The sequence below is a fragment of the Corvus kubaryi genome, unplaced genomic scaffold (genome assembly GCF_017639235.1).
Source record: "Corvus kubaryi isolate FWS band 111438036 unplaced genomic scaffold, C.kubaryi_AGA036_p1.0 137, whole genome shotgun sequence".
NCBI classification, from domain to species: Eukaryota; Metazoa; Chordata; class Aves; order Passeriformes; family Corvidae; genus Corvus; species Corvus kubaryi.
Window position 1 is genome coordinate 16521049 of NW_024580671.1, and position 17655 is coordinate 16538703.

The following is a 17655-nucleotide window of genomic DNA, read 5'->3' on the forward strand; positions in this document are numbered from 1 at the left end:
CCTGAAGATAATAAAAAGATAACAAAACTGGTTTTTCCCAGTTTTCCCCTCCTCTCCTTCTTTTTAGTGCAACTTTCTGGCTCTGCAACTGCAAGCCCTGAGATTCTCCTCTCTTTCACTGGTCATCAGTGATATTCAGAATAATATCTGTGAAAATGGCAAAGATAACTTATGTTACACCTAGCTTTTGGCCTTGGATTGTAGAATTACTGGAGTAAAATGACTTTACTTTCATCCCTGTTCTTGATGTGAAAGCTGCCTGCTGATGTTTCTTGACAGAGTTTAAACATCAGATTACAGACTGCCTACAAAAGACACCTTGTCATTCCCTCCTCCCCACCACGTGCTTTTTTAGAACATTAAACACAAATCAGCCAAGTACAGGATCAAGCCCAAGTTTTCTAGCCCATGTGTAAATTCTGCATAATACAAACTCCAGCAGCTGGTCTTGAGTGCTATGAAACCTCTCTTCAAGGTTCTGAGCTTATTAAGGCAATCAGAAAAGAGAGCTTACCATCAAAGAATCAAATCCTTACTCTCTGCTAATTGCAATGTTGCAACATTGGAACAAAATATATCATAGTTATCAGTGGTGTTGCACACCAATGTGCAGTGCCTATGATTCAAAATGCAAAGTAACAATATAGAAATTGTCTATCTACATAAAAACATAGCTTTTTCAAGACCAAATAAACAGCGAAAACAAAATAGCGTTCATGAGTATTTATTTATCATCTAAACGTTACACATCTTCTTTATATTTCTTTGCTTACACTGTATAAACATTCAATATAACCAAAGTAAAAACAGTGAACTGATACCTACTGCCTGATAAAAATAAGTAATAATATTAGGTTCATGCCAGTTTCAGTGTTCTTCCCTGCAAAGGTGCCATATGTGTTCATTATTAAGATCAAGTATAGCAAGAAACAGTTTTGCCATACAGTTACTATAATGTAGCTATTAAAAATTAATAAAGCCTCTTTGTGAGTCATCAATTCAATGCCAAGAGACAAAAGGTATTGCTCCAACTATTTCTAAATGTCTAGGAAGATATCAAAACAATATATCTTTATCACTATTTCTCCATATATTATCCTTTTACTGACACAGAATTTTGGGAAGTTTTGTTCTCAAAATCTTTTCTTTTACATCACAAAATATTTAACAAAGTAGAAATTAAACTATTCCATACTAGAACGTCATTTAATAACAATTGAGAAAAAAATCTTTTTCACCTTGGTATTATCAGTGGAGAGCCACATTTTAATTTCCTGACAGACAAAAGATATTACCAGCAATACCTGCATAGATGCTCCTTCCACCCTTGCAACACAGGCAACTCTATCCAGGAAAGTCACAGTTACAGGAACAGCAACAAAGAAACCTTTAAAAAAGGCTTTAATGTATTTCTTCCCCAAACCCTGAGCCTGTGCCATAGTCTGAAAAACACGAAGGAAAGAAAAAAGGTTGTTATAAGAAATTTGAAGTTAACATCAACATGTAGCAATTCAACACAGAACAATTAAGAATAAATTTATTATCTGTTAGAGTCTCACAATATCCAGAGTGAAAAAAAACGAGTGTGCACATGAGAATGGAAAAAAACCCCAAACCAACAAACCAGAAATCTTCATCAGAATTTAAATGTCTATCCTACAGAACAGAGCGTGATACTTGAAATTTACCATTTAGCTATTTCTTGTGATCCTGTGCTAGAAGAAGTACTTGATAAAAATGACTCAATGTAGCAGGTAAGAAAGAAGCAAAGTGATACAACCAGACAAAATTTAATAATGCATTTTGGGGGAAAAAAAGCATAATTTTCTCTCCATACACTGGTAATTATTAATTTCTCACCCCCAAAGGTGGATTGTGTTAAGCAAAGGAAAGCTATTTGCAACACATTACCTTTTCTTTATTAAATATTTTCACAAATGAAAATGCACAAATGCATCATTTCCACAGTGGTGGTAACTGCAAACATAAAATCAATTCAAATTGTCACATATATCATGGGGACTCACCATAACACAATGACTGACTCCTTGTTCACCACTACATCACAAAGTTAAAAGCATGTTGGCAGACTAGGCAGCTACATAATGACACATGGGGTGATTCCACTCCAGTTCCATGTATTATACTATCTCCCATCTATTTATTTAGCCCTGAACCACTGAACATGCTTGGAAAATACCTACAAAGTACACTGAAACAACAGCTGTTTGATCACATTAGTCATACCTCTGAAAAGCAAGCTGAATATCCAGGTACTACTGCATAGACACAAGCCTAGGTTATGCAACTGCAGTTTCATTATAAGAAATGCTGCCTATCACCCTCTTAAACTGCTGCTTCACCTAATGAATCCCTGGTAGCCCTCCCTCAAGATCAGCTTGTGAAGTCCCTGCTCCCTCTGTCACTCCTAACTCCAACAGACAGAAGGAAAAAACAGACTGTGCCCTGATTTTTCAGTCTCCCACTGTGTTTCTATTCAAGAACATAGAGTTATTTTTCAATTAAAATAATTAAAAACATAAATATATGCAGTTTCATTCAATCCTCTTACAAAGTATTTAGAATTTCACAATATAATGATTTTTTCTTGGCTGCATTTTGAGAAACATGGAAGCGATGAAATATTTGTATGCAGAATATAAACTGAAATCACTCTGATGAAATAGTACTGAAGGTAGTATTTCTGTCATGGACAGAGCTTCTTAATTCCAAATAGCATCAAACTTAGGAGAGAAAACGCAGTTCTACAAAGTAAGCCATCTGTGTATTCTTCAGTAGAATTCTTTATAGATATTAATAGCTTTGCAATGACAAGACCTGTCTTCTAAGACTATTACTTCTGACATTCACCTTCAAAAGCTTTAATTATTTTTTTAAAGTGGAAATATTTCATCATCTATAACTTGTTCATAAATTCAAATTTGCATACTGCTTATAATTCGGTCATTTTCTTTCTGAACATTTCATGAAAACATTTTCAGTTTGCATCAACCACTTCTACAAATAATTTGAAATAGGCTGTGAAACAGAACAAAAGTCTCACCATTTCAAGAAAAAAGCTATAATGGTTTACTCTCAGCTTATAATTTAAGAACTTGTTATTAGAATCAATCCACCAAAAGAGACTATTGCCTCCATCAGCAGAGCTTTACCTTTGGAAAATACACCACATAAAAATAGAATCTCTAAAAATCAGGGTTTTGTCTACCTTCTAACTACACCACTGCCGGCACCTTAATACCCTTCTCTCAACCTATTTACTTTGAACTTTACCTCTTGAGTTTTCTGGTTGGAACTCTACTTCTCTGCTATGAGGTCTGGCATCTCAGACCTCTCAGACTCCACTCTAACAGCAATGTCTGCCACAAAACACCATTTGGAGACCTTACCCACAAATATATTCACTATATTCTCTAGAGTAACTTGAGCAGGAAAACATTGTCTGATACATGTACCACAATATGGCTGGTTTAGGAATATATTTTTTTTTCATTCAGAAATCAGACAACTTTACTTCTCTTAAAATTCCTCAGAGTCAAACCTCTTTTTCAGTAATAATGAAACATGAAAATTCATCCCATCCTTTCTACTAAATCCATGGACAGATCTTGTTATAAACTTCTTGCAGAAGCCCCATGATAGTATCTACAGAAAAATCTAGTATCTGAAGAGAAGTAATTGGTCAGACAATCCACAGGAGACCAACCATATGCTTCCTACAACTACAAGCTAATTAATAGTGACAGAGAATCTAGCAGCCAGGTTAAAACTGCTAAGACAAAATGCTACATTATCAGTACACCACTTGGACAAGGTAACACCAGCAGTATTAAGCAGCTATGGACAATGCTGGGAATTAAAGTCTACTTTTGTGGGTTTGAACACATGCAGAATTCTATGGCACAATAGGAAGAACATGAGGGGAAAAGCACAAGCAGCACCCCTACAAGCAATCAATTTGCAAACCACCAAAACCAATAACAGCTCAGGTGCTGAAGGACTTCTCTACTTGCCCTGAATTTTCTCCTCTCCTCCCCTCTCCTCTCAGCAACTATCAAACCACTGGGTTCATCTTTCCTTTACACCAAAATGATGAATCCTTCATTTATAATGATGTGCTACATTCTGAACTTTTGCTGGTTCCCCACCTCCCACAGCAAAGGACAGCTTTTCCCCACGGCACAAACTGAGCCAGCCTGCAGAAGCCTTTCTTCCCTAAAGACAGTAAACATTTGCACACACATTTCAAATAATTTGAGAAGAACTATTTAAAAACAATCCATCTTTAACCTTAAGTCCTTTCATATAGCAAAACATTTTCAACACAAAGGTAAATTACTACATGTCAGTATCTGACTTAACAGTGCACACATTTTTGCCATGTCTGTTCCATAAGCTTTCCCCTCTAAAAAGCACAGACAAGTAAATTCATGTGCAGAGCTGCCATGCAACTGTTGACAAAATAGTTCACCACCCAACTTCCAGTAAATGGGAAGTTACCCCTCACTCTTTTCATATCAGGGGCTTCAAGTTGTCTTGCACTGCTACAGGGGAAGAGCTGGAACATAGGCAGCAGAAAGGCAGTTTGCAGCATTACCTTCTACCAATGACTGGACATGTGAATGGATAATCCTCAACTGATAAACACTGCTGGATTAAAATGTGCAGAGTTGTCTTTTCTTATACTTTGATAGTTGTAGGAGAAAAGAAGGGGAAAAGGTAATGGTAAGCATTTACCACAGTCACAAGAAAGAATTTAGGGTGGTAAAGGGTAGACACAAAAAAGATCCTTAAAATTAAAAGAAAAAATTTGGTTGGAGTTTTTTTTATAAAGAAAACATAGGACAGCCATCACTCCTAAAGATAATATTCTGCTCTTAGACATTTCTAAAACATCTGTAGATTTTAAAAGCATCATGTTTCTGGAATGAAATTCTGAAATACAGTGCAGTGTCTGGTTTATGATGACAGGTTTCAATGCGTATCAGTGAGGCAAGCAAAGTATTGTTTGATGAAAAAAATAATTTCTCTAACATATATTTCTGGATCTCTGCCCAGTTAGACACCTTGAATAAGATCAACAAATCACAACGCTTAAAAGATGGGGGAAAAAAAACCAACAAAACCAAATACAAAAGAAAAAAACAAACCCAGAATAAAAATATTTTAGAGATGCATATGCTTTTCAGCATTTGTAAGTAATACTTGGTTTAGGGAAAAAAAAAACGCACAGAATACAAACTTCAAACAAATAACCTTGAAAACTTGTTTGAAATGGAAACATGGACAAGAAAAATCCAAGATCAAAAATGCTAGCATATAGCAGGTCAAAGCATTAAGAATTTCACATTGTGCAGCTCAGAGATTAAGGCAGATGGAGCACAGCATTATCTGGACTGAAGTATTTGGTGCACAAAAGGTCCAGGGATTATAATGAGCCTCTTGTGGGTACTACAACATATGGAGCAGAGATGCTATTTAGATAGTTCTCTATGTATAAAATGTTTATTTTTTCTTACACTTGCTTGCACATTAGAAGACACTGTTTATCAAACAGCCTGCAGAAAATCATCAAGTAATTCAGAAAGCCCCAGGTTACAATATATTTGCAAAGCTAGGTACTTAAAAATTACCCACAGAAGTATGATAGGAAAAATAGCTGTAAAAACAAGGCATTAGCAGTCATCCGCAAAGGAAATAGAATGGCCCCTGATGTGCTTCTACAAGAAGGCATGTGAGGGAACAGGAAGGAGGGAATTACAACCTATATGCAAAACAACTACCCTACGAAGGCTGCCCCGTTGGTTTGAAATGACCTATTTGATCTTGTTCAGGAATTTGTAGCTATATTATATTTAGTTCAAGAATCCATTGAAACAACCAACTTCTCTGTCAATCACAATATACATTTTTCTATAAATCAATGGCATTACACTAGAATTCAGGATATATGGTTTGAAAATAAAGAAGACTTTCATAACAGAAAACACCACAACACATGAATAAGCCCAATTTTACTGTGTCCTATGAAACATAAAACTGAGGACAAAAGCTTTTGTTTTAAGACTGCTCTAAATTGAAGACGAGGTTATACCTAGCCTAACAACCATGATTAACAGGACATCACTCAGTATCAGAATTCGTGTGATCTTTTTAACACATGCTTTTTCTACAATTTTTCATGATATGAGGCCAGAGCTAAATACTCCCATGCAGCCTGACTCATTTCCCACTTTGGTTGTATATTTCAATAACTTTTACACTACAGTGATTATTGTAAGGGTACAAGTATGCAGACACTACAGTGATTATTGTAAGGGTACAAGTATGCAGACTTTTTAGTAGGCTGATTTAATTCACATATATTTATCCAAGTACAGGCTTGGACATGATGGTGATGAATGCCACAGAAGAATCAAAACAGACTAGCCCATGTAAGCTTTCAGTTAAAATAATCAATATAGATCAGTGCATTTAAGACTTCATTTAAAAATGCTATCTAGTTCCAGAAGGAGCTCTCATTTATCCTTCAATAAAGCCAACTCTATCCTGGTATTATTCCACCATAGTGGTAATGTGTCTATTCAGTTAATGTATTTATACTCTGCACAGGTTTTACTCATCCTATTCCTCCATCATATTACTCTCCTTGTATCCCCTAGCATTCAGACATTAAAGAACACCCCTCTATTGTGAGTTTGGAAATATCACAGGTCATGGAAATGACTGCTGCATTACTGAGGAAGCAAATCCAAACCTAATCTACAGTTTCAGCAGCTGCACAGGTATGCTCTGCTGTTCTTTTTTCTTTCCTCTAAATCAGTCATTTTGTCCTGACACCCAAATGTTTTGCTTGTTCCAAATACAAAGCAGCAGATTTTGCTAGCTTCAACTCCATTTTGTACCATTTTCTTGTGCCTTTGCTTGAATTCAAGCAATTACAATTTCCATGTAATAGCTCCCATCCCTATGAAATAAACAGAATTTTTCCAATATAGCACAATAAAGAAAAACAACAATAAAAATCCATTTTTCTAATCTTCTCAGTGCTGTAACATACATAGAAGTTCCCAGAAGCAGACAAAACCAGATCAACCATAATGAGCTTTCAGCTCACAAACCAAATAGAAAAGCTTAAACCACAACAATTGTCAACATAATCAGTCACAGAATTATTGCTGGGGGCAAAAAATCAGTTCAATGTAGGACTGATTCTTCTTTTAATAAAATATTACTATCTCCCGTCACTGGGATCTATGTCATGTACAAAGGCTTAGTTCACATGTTGGTTGTAACTGGAAAATAAGTCATACTGCTTATTCTTACAAATTAATTTTGTGTTTCAAGTACACAAATTTTACCTTCGTGGACAATCTTGTATTTCCAAACAAAACATTTCACTCTTCAACTGTAAAGCAAAACTGGAAGAAAACACAGCTGTAGACCAAAGTTACTCTCAGCAATCAAATTAACAACTAGTTCGGGATGGCAAGTAATCAGCCACCCCTCAGTTCTGAGAAGTTACTCAGGATTCCATTTTATACACACAAGCATCAAGAAAAGGAATTGCAATTTTAAAAAAAAAAAATTGTTACAAATCAGATTTTTTCCCAGCACTTAAAACTTTAGATGTAATGAAATATCTTCCAAGTACTATCACACAGGCAACTGGCAGAATAACAGTTCTTCTAACACAGAAGTTACAATATTTGGTTTTATTCGTGTTTCTGCACCTTCAAAGAAACTAAAAATCATTAATATATACTGTACATAATGGAAAGTACTAAATTACATCAATTTTTGGAACTCACTTAAGTGAGCAACATAATGCGTTCAGCTTCTCACAAGTGAAAGTTCTGTGTTGCTTTCAGCCTAAGGATTCAATGCCTGCAACCAAAGTTAATTCTCTAAATAAATTTTAAGTGTCCTTTGTAAACAACTATCAGCTGCTGCTATGTTTTGCTCTCAAGCAGACTGCGTGAATGAGGAGTTGCTTCAAAACTTACTGAATTTGTAAATTATATTTATGGTAAACAATAGAATAACCTTTGAATTTCAATAAATTTGTACATTTATCTAGTCAGCTCTCTGGATTCTTTTAAGTACCATGGAACTGTCATGTTAGTTGTGGTTATCTAGAACAAAACTTAGGCAAAAACAACAACAACAACAAAGGAACATTCAGTTTTCACCAAAATACACAACCTTACGTATTCAGGTAAGATTCAATGAGTAGCCTAAGAATAGAAGCATTCAGCTTCAAACATTAATATTGTCAAAAACAAACTCTTCTAAAAGGTTTTGCTTTTGGATTAAGAAGAACTAAGTTCAGTACAGAACAGGAAAGTTTCTTCTAGCCTAATGAAAAGTCAAATGAATACAAAAACAAATTAATAGAAGAAACAAGATTCTCAGCTATGAATCTTTAAAGCATGTCAGTATGCACTGAGTATATGAGGACAGAATAATAACTGAAATAATATTTATTATGGTATGAGAAAATGATGCCAAAAGAAAGAATAGAAAATGTTTTTACTATTTGAAAGGTATTTTAACCATTTTCAGCATGCTTCACAAAAATTACTAGTTCTCCCACAATTACTGTAAAAACAGCTTTGTGCATCCTTGTTCAAAGCAGAGAAATTGGGACTGACTCCCTGACAGAACATTCTCGTGAAAACCAGCAGTGAAACCTGATGAACCAACTACTTACTATCTACTGTCTGGGGCATAGTAATAAAGCAACTCTATGAACTAATTATGCCTTCAAAAAATAATTATTTTAACAACTCAGGCTTTATTCTTGAACATTAGAGGTCACTGTGAGACTTGTTAAGAGCAGACCTAGTGCACTCTGACTATCATTCCCCACCATATTGATTTTGAGTCTGGGATTTGTGACAACTTCAACTGCCATGAAAGTTGCTCAGGTCTCAAGAGTAAGCAAAACAACAATCATAAGGATACAATTTCCAGAAACAGCTGAAATCTGTGGCACCCTAGTCAACTTATAAAGATCTCACCACAAAATTCCAACCGTGACTGTGAAACCGTTTGAATCTGAAAATTGTTGTTAGCATGCTTAAAATATTGTTTTCAGGGATCTGGATATCACCCACTACTACACCATGTGTATAGTTATTTACCACCAGTTCCAGAAGAAAATTTATTTTGGTAACGACATACAAGTTAAATAAAAGAATCTGTAATTTTAAAAGTAAATTAAATTAAAGACTCCTGGAAAATCTCTCAAATGCAGTAGTTTAAAATGTTGCATTTCTTTAACAAAATGCATATGTATTCATTTAAAAAGCTGCATATTGGAAAAATCAAGTCTAGTTCTGAAGTTTTCTGGAGAAATTATTTCATTTAACCTGAAAATCCCCAACAGGTTCTGTCTTCCTAGTATATTTTGTTGACAATTTCTATTTTCTTCCTAGCTGAACAATGAACAAGTATGCATGGTGTATGCTTTTAGGGGAGAAAAAGAAAATAAAGATGTGCTGTTACAAGAAAATTATTTAGAGAGTTGTAAAGCAGCTTTGCCTTTTCTGGTACATTGGTGTGCTCAATGAATTCCAGTTCCACAGAACAAGGATGGTAATAAAAAAAAAATGTAAAACTTCTATAATGGAATACTGGCTAATTAAAAGATTTTAGAAGGTTAGAATCTACTTATTGTTCAGCTGCACTTTTTCTATTTAAGCTTTTCACTAATTTCCAAGAAAATTAATTTTCCTTAACAAAAGTAGGAATACCAGAGCGACAAGTGTAGGAACTGGCTGAATCTCTTCAGCTTGAAGCATTGTGGCCTTTATATGGAGAAGCGTGTAACTGAGAACAGATTGCAGGACAAGCACAAGACATGGAAAAGCAGCCACTTTAGGACAAGTTATATCAGTATAAACAAAAAACAAACAAATAACAATAAATTCCCTCTCAGATGTCCAGGATGTAGGGTAACAGGAAAGCCATTCCATCAGGATACGAGAGAACAGCCATTAACTGTAGTCCTCATAGGACAAATACAATATCTGATAGAAGTTTAATAAAGCAGAAAAATACGTTAAGTAAGAACTGCATTCAGTCCAGGACCAAGAGCAGTGCACAGCACAAGTCCCAGTTGCAGACAAGATGCCAGTGAACGGGAGCAGAACGCCGGAGTCGCTCTAAGCCCATTCCCCCGCTCAAGCGCCCGCTGCACTTCCACCGGCAGCCCGGCACGACCGCCTCTGACAGGCGGAGGATGCAAAGAACAGCGGTGCTTCTCACTATCGGCTCTGCCGGCTCTTTTCAATCCAGTCCCTTCCCACTTGAAATAGATATCTCGGTAATCTGAAGGACGAAGAAGGGAAGAACCCAACACCCGACAAGGAAGCAGCAGCGGGTGTCCCACGTGAGCGGCGCTTCCGCCAGTCCCGCGGGGACCATTCCCGGGGCGCCCCGGCCCGGGGGCGGGGCAGGGGCGGAGCAGAGGCGGCACCGAGCGCTGCCGCGAGCTCGCGGCCGGGCCCGCAGCGTGGCGCCTGCCCGTCCCCGCCACCGCACCTCGAGCCCCCTTTGCTGACGCCCGTCCCCGCTCCCTCCTCCACCAGCGGACTCCCCGGCCGCTTCCCCGCCCCGGCTCTCCGAGCCCGCCCGGCTCCCGTGGCTCCGCCCGGCTCCCGGCCGCTGCGGCCGCTTACCCTTTGCTCCGTTCCGCGGGGGGGCGGGCCGCAGCCGGCCGCGTCACATGACGCGGTGCTCCCGGAGCGGCCGCCCCGGGGTGCCCTGAGGGGCCGCGGCTGTCGGGGCTGCTCCGCGCCTCCAGCTCGGTCGGGCGGCCTGACAGGCTCACCTTGTGCCACGCACAGAGCAGGACAGGCCCTGCACGAAATAAGGTACTTGGCCTGATCCTTTTTCAGCCCGTGTAGTTACAGTTTGAGTCTCCAAAAACTTGAGGATGCTGCGTTGCAGTCGCTGTGTTTTCCTTCAGTAAGGATGGCGATTCAAATGCATAAGGAGTCTACTCTTGTGGCCATTTGTTGGCAATTGGACAACAATAAATCTGTTTGGATATTCATATGTAATATTGGGAGTTCGTAATAGTACAAAGCAATTCTGTACCTTGGAGGTCTTCTAACCCACACAAAATGGCAAGATGTTTGTTGAGCTGATGACTTCCCTAGTGCACACCAGATTTGATGTGGACTGATGTCAGCCACACCTGCTGCACATAGAGCTGGCTGCATTGTACTGCTAGTTCTGGCTTCATGGATGGTGGTTGGGTTTTCCTGGCTGGTGCAGATGGATACACTAGGGCTTGTGCTTTCATTAGTGTTTAGTTGTTTTTATCAGTTGCCATAGCAAGTGCAGGTGCCAGTATAGTCTGAAGCAGGAGGTTTTTCCACGTAGTTCATGTACCTTCAAGAGTCAATGGGCAAGTTCATAGAGGGAAAATCTATTACAGATTATCACACACTTAGGAACAACCTCTGGCTCAGGGAGTTCCTAACTGGATGCTGTGAGATTCTTCTACTAGTCAGGCCACTGTTGGAAACCAGTGTAAGATGACATCTCTGCCTGACTGTGCAGTCCGTTATTTGCCGTTTATAACTATAATTAGTTTATAACTAATTATAACTATAAATGTTATTTTTAAGCTCAAATATTAAATTGTTTATAATTTAAATGATCTTGACTTTGAGGCTGAGCTACAAAAGTATGAATGCATAGTTGTCTTTAATCCAACCATGTCTTTTTACAGAAATAAAATATTTCCACAGTTGTTGAGATAGGAGTCAACTATCTTAGAAGACAGCGCGGTAGAGTACTTATTAATAAATTGAATTGGAAGGTACACTGTAAGACCATTTTTAGTACAAGGACACATAATCTATAAAATTTCTTGTTACACACTATTCCAAACACGACATGCCCAGCCTCTTGTAAAATCCGAATCTTTCAGCAATGCTTACTGCTTTTAATGCTTTGGGGGGGGTTGAGGGGGAAGGTGGCTCATGGTGATGGGGTTATCCCATAGTCATTTTGTGCCCGGAATTGTCACTGCCCTAACCGCCTTCCCGCTCGCCCCACCCCACCACGGCTCCGGGGATATTGAGACGGGTGAAGGAGGGCCCGGGATCCTGCAGGGGTTGGGGCGAGGGCTGCTCCTTCCTTCCAGTGGGGGACTGAGGCAGCAGCCACGCAACATGGTGAGTGGATCTGACCTGAGATCCTATTGCCCTGTAGGGGGTTTTTTTGTTTCGTTTTGTTTTCATTTTACTTCGGCACTGCGACCAGGGCCTGCCGGCTTGTTTCCCTGCTTCCCTGCCACTCGGGAGCTCATAGCCCCAGCGCGTGTGGTGCCAAAACCCGGGACCGGGAGCGCCTCCCGACAGACCACTGCCCCTTGCGGCTGCTCCTCTGTGTTAGGCTCCGAGGCTGCGATTCGCTGCGGTCTCTACACTGAAAGCCTGCTCGCCTTTTCCCTGTTTCCCGGCCGTTTGAGGCTCCAGAGCCAATGTGTGCGGTGCCACTGAGACTGGGGCTGCCCCCGCCGGGCCACTTCTCTGCGTGGTAGCCTGACTTCGTGACCAGCCGCTGCCTGTGAGCTGTGCAAAGGAACAATCACCCATCCTCCCCTCCGCCCAAGCTCCCACCACCCCCTCAGGAGGTTTCCCAAGCCCACATCGGAGTGCCCCTGAGGCCACAGTGGAAACAGCGCAGCCCCTCTGCCTCGCCAGGAGCCAACAGTGCCTTGCTGGCTGTGGGCGTAACTCCACCAAAGGGGAAATCTCTTGACGGGCGAGCAAAGGCTGTTACTGGGTTGTCTGGTTTTTGTTGTTGCTGTGGTGGTTGTCGTTTGTCTGTCTTGTTATATTTTTTATATACATATATATATATATATATGTAAAGAACTGTTATTCCTTTTCCTATATCTTTGCCTGAAAGCCCCTTAATTTCAAGGTTATATTAATTTGGAGGGAGGGAGTCATATTTTGCATTCTGGGGAGGTTCCCGCCTTCCTTGGCGGACACCTGTCTTTTAAACCAGGACACGCTTAAAGCATTTTCACGAAAAAAACAGAATTAGGTTTGGTGTGATTTTGTTTTCTAAAGTACATGATTTGATATATATCACTTGATGCCAATATATTTGCTACCCAGAGAAAACCAGTGATTGTTACCCTCTTTCACTTTTTGTTTTCCCTTGACACATTTTTAAATAAGCATGACCTTTACAATCAAATAAGTCTTACTAACTTTGTTGTTGGTTAACTTTTATTTAATGCATTCTTCAACACATTTGAATAGTGTGCTCTCTTTAGGATTCTCCAGGGAGGTTTTCAGTGCACTGTGTAGAAATTAATAGAGTATTTGGCCACTGCTGTCCACAATCTCCATTTTCATGTAAAAATTTTACTGTGAAACCTTCACACATTGTTTACAATATTGCTGCAAAACACAATATTGTCTTTTTAATTGTAACGTTAGAGAAGCACCTTATGGGAATGTGCCTCAATATTTCCATGCACTTGAAGCTGACAGTATGAAATAATTCCCACTAAAACTCTTGAGCTGAAACTCTTTTCAGATTAAAGACTTTTGCTATAAACCTCACAAGATCAAATCATGGCTTATCAGTTCTCTTCATTTTGAAATCAGGTGTGTGCTAAGCAACTAGCAGGAAATGCCCATTCTTACTCTATTTAGTTGTGGATAAAGTTAAATTTATCAAAGCTGATACTAAAGTTATGAGCTGCAAATGATACATTACCAATGTTTGCACCATTTTATTTTTCTTTTTTTAAAATAAGTATTCCTACCACAACTGCATTAGTACCCAGAAATAAATGAGAGGGTTTTTTGCTTTCAACTCTAACAAGGAGGTACTGAAAATGTTTTGCTGCTTCTATGCTTTGATGCATCTGTGACTGAAATAAAGAAAAAGCGAGCCCTTTTCACCCACCTCTTCAATTACTTTTCAGCTGAGAGTACCATTACAGCATTCTTGGAAATCCACAAAACTTTTGCAATACAATATCCATTTAAAAGACTCTCAACAGACTGCAGCAAGCTTTAAGCTAAAAACACATTTAGTTCAGTTTCCTCCAGGTTAATTTCATTTTGCATTTTAAGAGCACAGAAAACCTATAGGAGATATTCAAGAACTGCTTTGAGTTAAACTCAAGTTCCTTACGTTTGCAAATACAACTATCTGTAGGGTATTTAAGGCATTTTTATCTTCCTCCATATAGTAAAGGAATTAATTTTTGAGTGGTGTTGAGTGTACTGCTCTGAGGGAGAGTGTTTTGGAGGAAAATACTTGGCCAGGTCCAACCGCCTCAGAGCACAGAAAAGATGCAGTGAAAAAAGGGCACAGGATCAAAAAGTCTGATTGCTTAATGGATATTGCAGATAAACACTTTGTATAGTCCAGCTGTGGCTTGAAGAACTTGTGGCCCAAGGGCAGCAATCAATGGTGTGGCACAAAAGAACACAGTAAATCTTAAACTCGCTATTGTACTGGAAAAAATATGATTGCAGCATCTTCAGTATTGTATTATTACACATCTCCATTTCATTACATGACTGGGAACCTAAACCCTGCTACCTTTGACCATCACATACTGTTCATGTTATGCCTCATACACACTGAAACACAATCTGGTCAGAATAAAGTAGGTTTTGCTTCCAGTTGGTCAGGCAAGCCACAGAGCATAAAACTCTGTAGTGACCTCTCCATCAGGGAAAAAGAGAAGAATTGAAACACAAGAAATTGTCAGTGAAAATAGCATAATTTCTGAAGGCCAGAAAATATATCTATGTATATCAATAATATGTCAGTAAATTATGATAGTCAACTTAATTGTGTTGGCTTTCCTCAAGGAACAGTTATTGCACTCATATTTTTGCATAGGAAAGAAGAAAACAAACATGATTTGCAAAGTCAAGAGTCTGTTGTCAACATAGGTAAAGTCTTGACAGGCTCATGGAAGATTTTTCAGTTCAAATTTAATAATTACAGAAAAAAGAAAATAGTGCTATTACAAGGGGAAAAAACCCATCTCTATAATAGACAGCTAAAGTTCTTATATCAACTTCCTAACATTCACCTCTCTGTCACTGGTGTTTTGCTCACGCTTCGATTGTTTCCACTCTTTAGATGGTTTGGTTCTGTGTGATGGGAGTTGTTTGCTTTGTTACCCCTGCAACTGGCTTTTCCCAACTCCTCAGGTCAGTGTATTTTTAGCTGACCAACAGTGACTTGTTTACAGCCCTGAAGTTGCCAGTGTCATCTTGCGCCTCCTCCCTCTCCTGTCATTCCAACACTGTAATCCCGTGCATTGCATTATTATGATAAGGGCAGAAACATTTCATTCTACCAACTGCTTATTACCATTTATTACTACATATTATGGTTGTATCACACAATTATATAAAATTACCAAAAAGTAAAACACAGAAACATAGAATATTTCAAGTTGAAAGAGACCCATAAAAATCTTTGAGTCCAGCTCCCCACTCCTCACAGGACTACCTAAACTAAAGCATGTGACTAAGTTGTTCAAATGCTCCTGGAACACTGGCAGGCTTGGGGCTGTGACCACTTACTTCCCTGGGGAGCCTGTTCCAGTGACTGACCACCCTTACAGCGAAGAACCTTTTCCTTATGTCCAATCTGAACTTCCCCTGATCCAGCTTCGTTCCATTTCCTCATGTCCTTGTGCCTAGCACTGGTCACCAGTGTGGAAATCAGTATATTAGACAAGTACCTCCTGATCATTATAAGATTGTTGTTACAGGTAAGCAAAGTAAAACAGCTGCAGGAATGCTAAAGCAAGCTCAGCACAGCCTGACAAGTCCAGAGGATTTGCAAAATCAGTATAAAGTCCATGTTCTGCTGCTAGCCATAGCAATAATGTATTGCCTGAGCTACTGGTCTACATGGGCCCTAAGTATTTGGAAATGTGAAAGTAACTCAGCCTAATATTACTTATTGCTAGATAGTCTTCAATATATTTAATCAATTTAGCATCCAATTCTTCTATATAATGTGTAAATCCTTATCTCCCTTTCAAGTGAAGAGCAGAGGTTACAAAGGTTAGTAGCAAAAAACAAATGTAGAGCAATTATTGTAGATTAATGATTATTAAATGCTTAGCATAAAGCAGACAACATTTACCTTACTATTACATGCAGTACATTCTTTCAGTAGTGTCAGATTTAAAGGCTTAAATTTACCTGTATGGAGTAAGTATTTCTGTGCCGTCCTTTCTGATTATAAAAGCTTTTATCTGAACCATTTCTCCTGTACATGCATTTTAAAGGTGTGTAATTAACTGGTTGCAAGTTGTTAGGCAGTTGATGAAGTGTGAACGAGGCGCTGATTTGTTTTCTTTGCTTACATGTTTCCCATAATACTCTGATGAGAGCAGGATGTGAAGGCATTTTTACCCTTTATATTATTTTTTCTTTGTTTCATCAGAGTAAGAATTGGTTTGTGAAGCCATTTGCAATTCCTCAAGTTCCATTAAATATTACTGTCTAGGGAAGCCTAAATCAAAAACATAGTAAGTGCTACATGAACACAGCATTGCTGTCCCTGACACAAATAACCAGGTTAAGGAAGTACTTGTTTCTGACCGTGGCAGTGCATCTGACCACTCTCAGCTTGTTGTTTAATAATATGCTGTTTTTGAAGACTAGACAATTCAGGAACTGTATCTTGTTTGTTACTCAGTCCTTCCCCACCTATTCACTTTTAACCAGAGAGAATAATAATTGTGTGGGGCAACCCACCCTTCAACCAAGGAGTAGGGAGAGAGACATTTTAAGACAGTTTCATTGCTGGGGTCTCACAAAGGCCCCCATTGTCTACTCTTTGCAAAGGTGTCTACCCTGGAGTGTTTGTAGTCACCTTTATTTTAACATTGTTTCTAACAAGCATAATTGTCGCGGTTTGAGACAATAATAAATAGCCTGCACCGTGAAAAGTCCATCCTCTTATGCACGTACCCCTGAAAAACTCTCTGAAAAACCCTACCCTTAATTATACTGTATTAAGTAAAATCAGCATGAGAGGTTTTCAGTAAGTGAGTGGGAGCTGAATTAGAAGTAGGGGAGCAGGCTGAGAGCTACCGAGGCAGAAACAACTGAAAGAGCAGAGGCATGAGGAAATAAAACCGAGGCGTGCATGGCAGAGTGTATTGAAATGGCAAATAATAGCCTGGAGGAATTGGTGGGGGACAAGCAAGCAGAAACGTAATAGAAAGCGTGGATGAATACGAAAGACAAATGGCAAAAACAAAGAGCCCTTTATAATAGGCAGGAACAATTAACCTGTGTAATCACAAAATCCTGCTGTGACCGAACGCCTGTTCAATTAGTGAATGGACACATACCCCAAGCGCAGCACTTTGAAGAGTACGGCAACATTTTCTGTCTCTTGTCTCCAACTCACACACCCCCGCCCCCCCACGTCAGTCAGCAGCAGCTTGTGTGGTATCTTTGTTTTCTGCACAAGCAACAGCAGTGCCGGCCACAGACAGCGACGGCAGCACACGCCGGGTAATCAGAACCTCCCTGCGAGCAAACCCAAGACCAGAGGGGCAGCTGTAATTAGTTCCTAGTCAGCACCATTAGTTCCTAG

General features: G+C 39.2%; 1 protein-coding gene across 5 annotated transcripts in view; it reads right to left on the minus strand.

Annotated features, from left to right (window-relative positions):
- IMMP2L (inner mitochondrial membrane peptidase subunit 2) overlaps positions 1–17655 on the minus strand; it is a 427594-nt gene that overhangs the window by 402853 nt on the left and 7086 nt on the right. For 3 of the 5 annotated variants that reach the window (XM_042018035.1, XM_042018038.1, XM_042018037.1), the window contains exon 2: positions 1305–1442. In XM_042018035.1, the coding sequence (XP_041873969.1) occupies positions 1305–1442 (138 nt within the window). Of the gene's footprint in view, positions 1–1304; positions 1443–4618; positions 4730–10706; positions 10796–17655 lie in introns of those variants that run through there. The other 2 variants (XM_042018040.1, XM_042018036.1) reach the window with 2 other exon arrangements.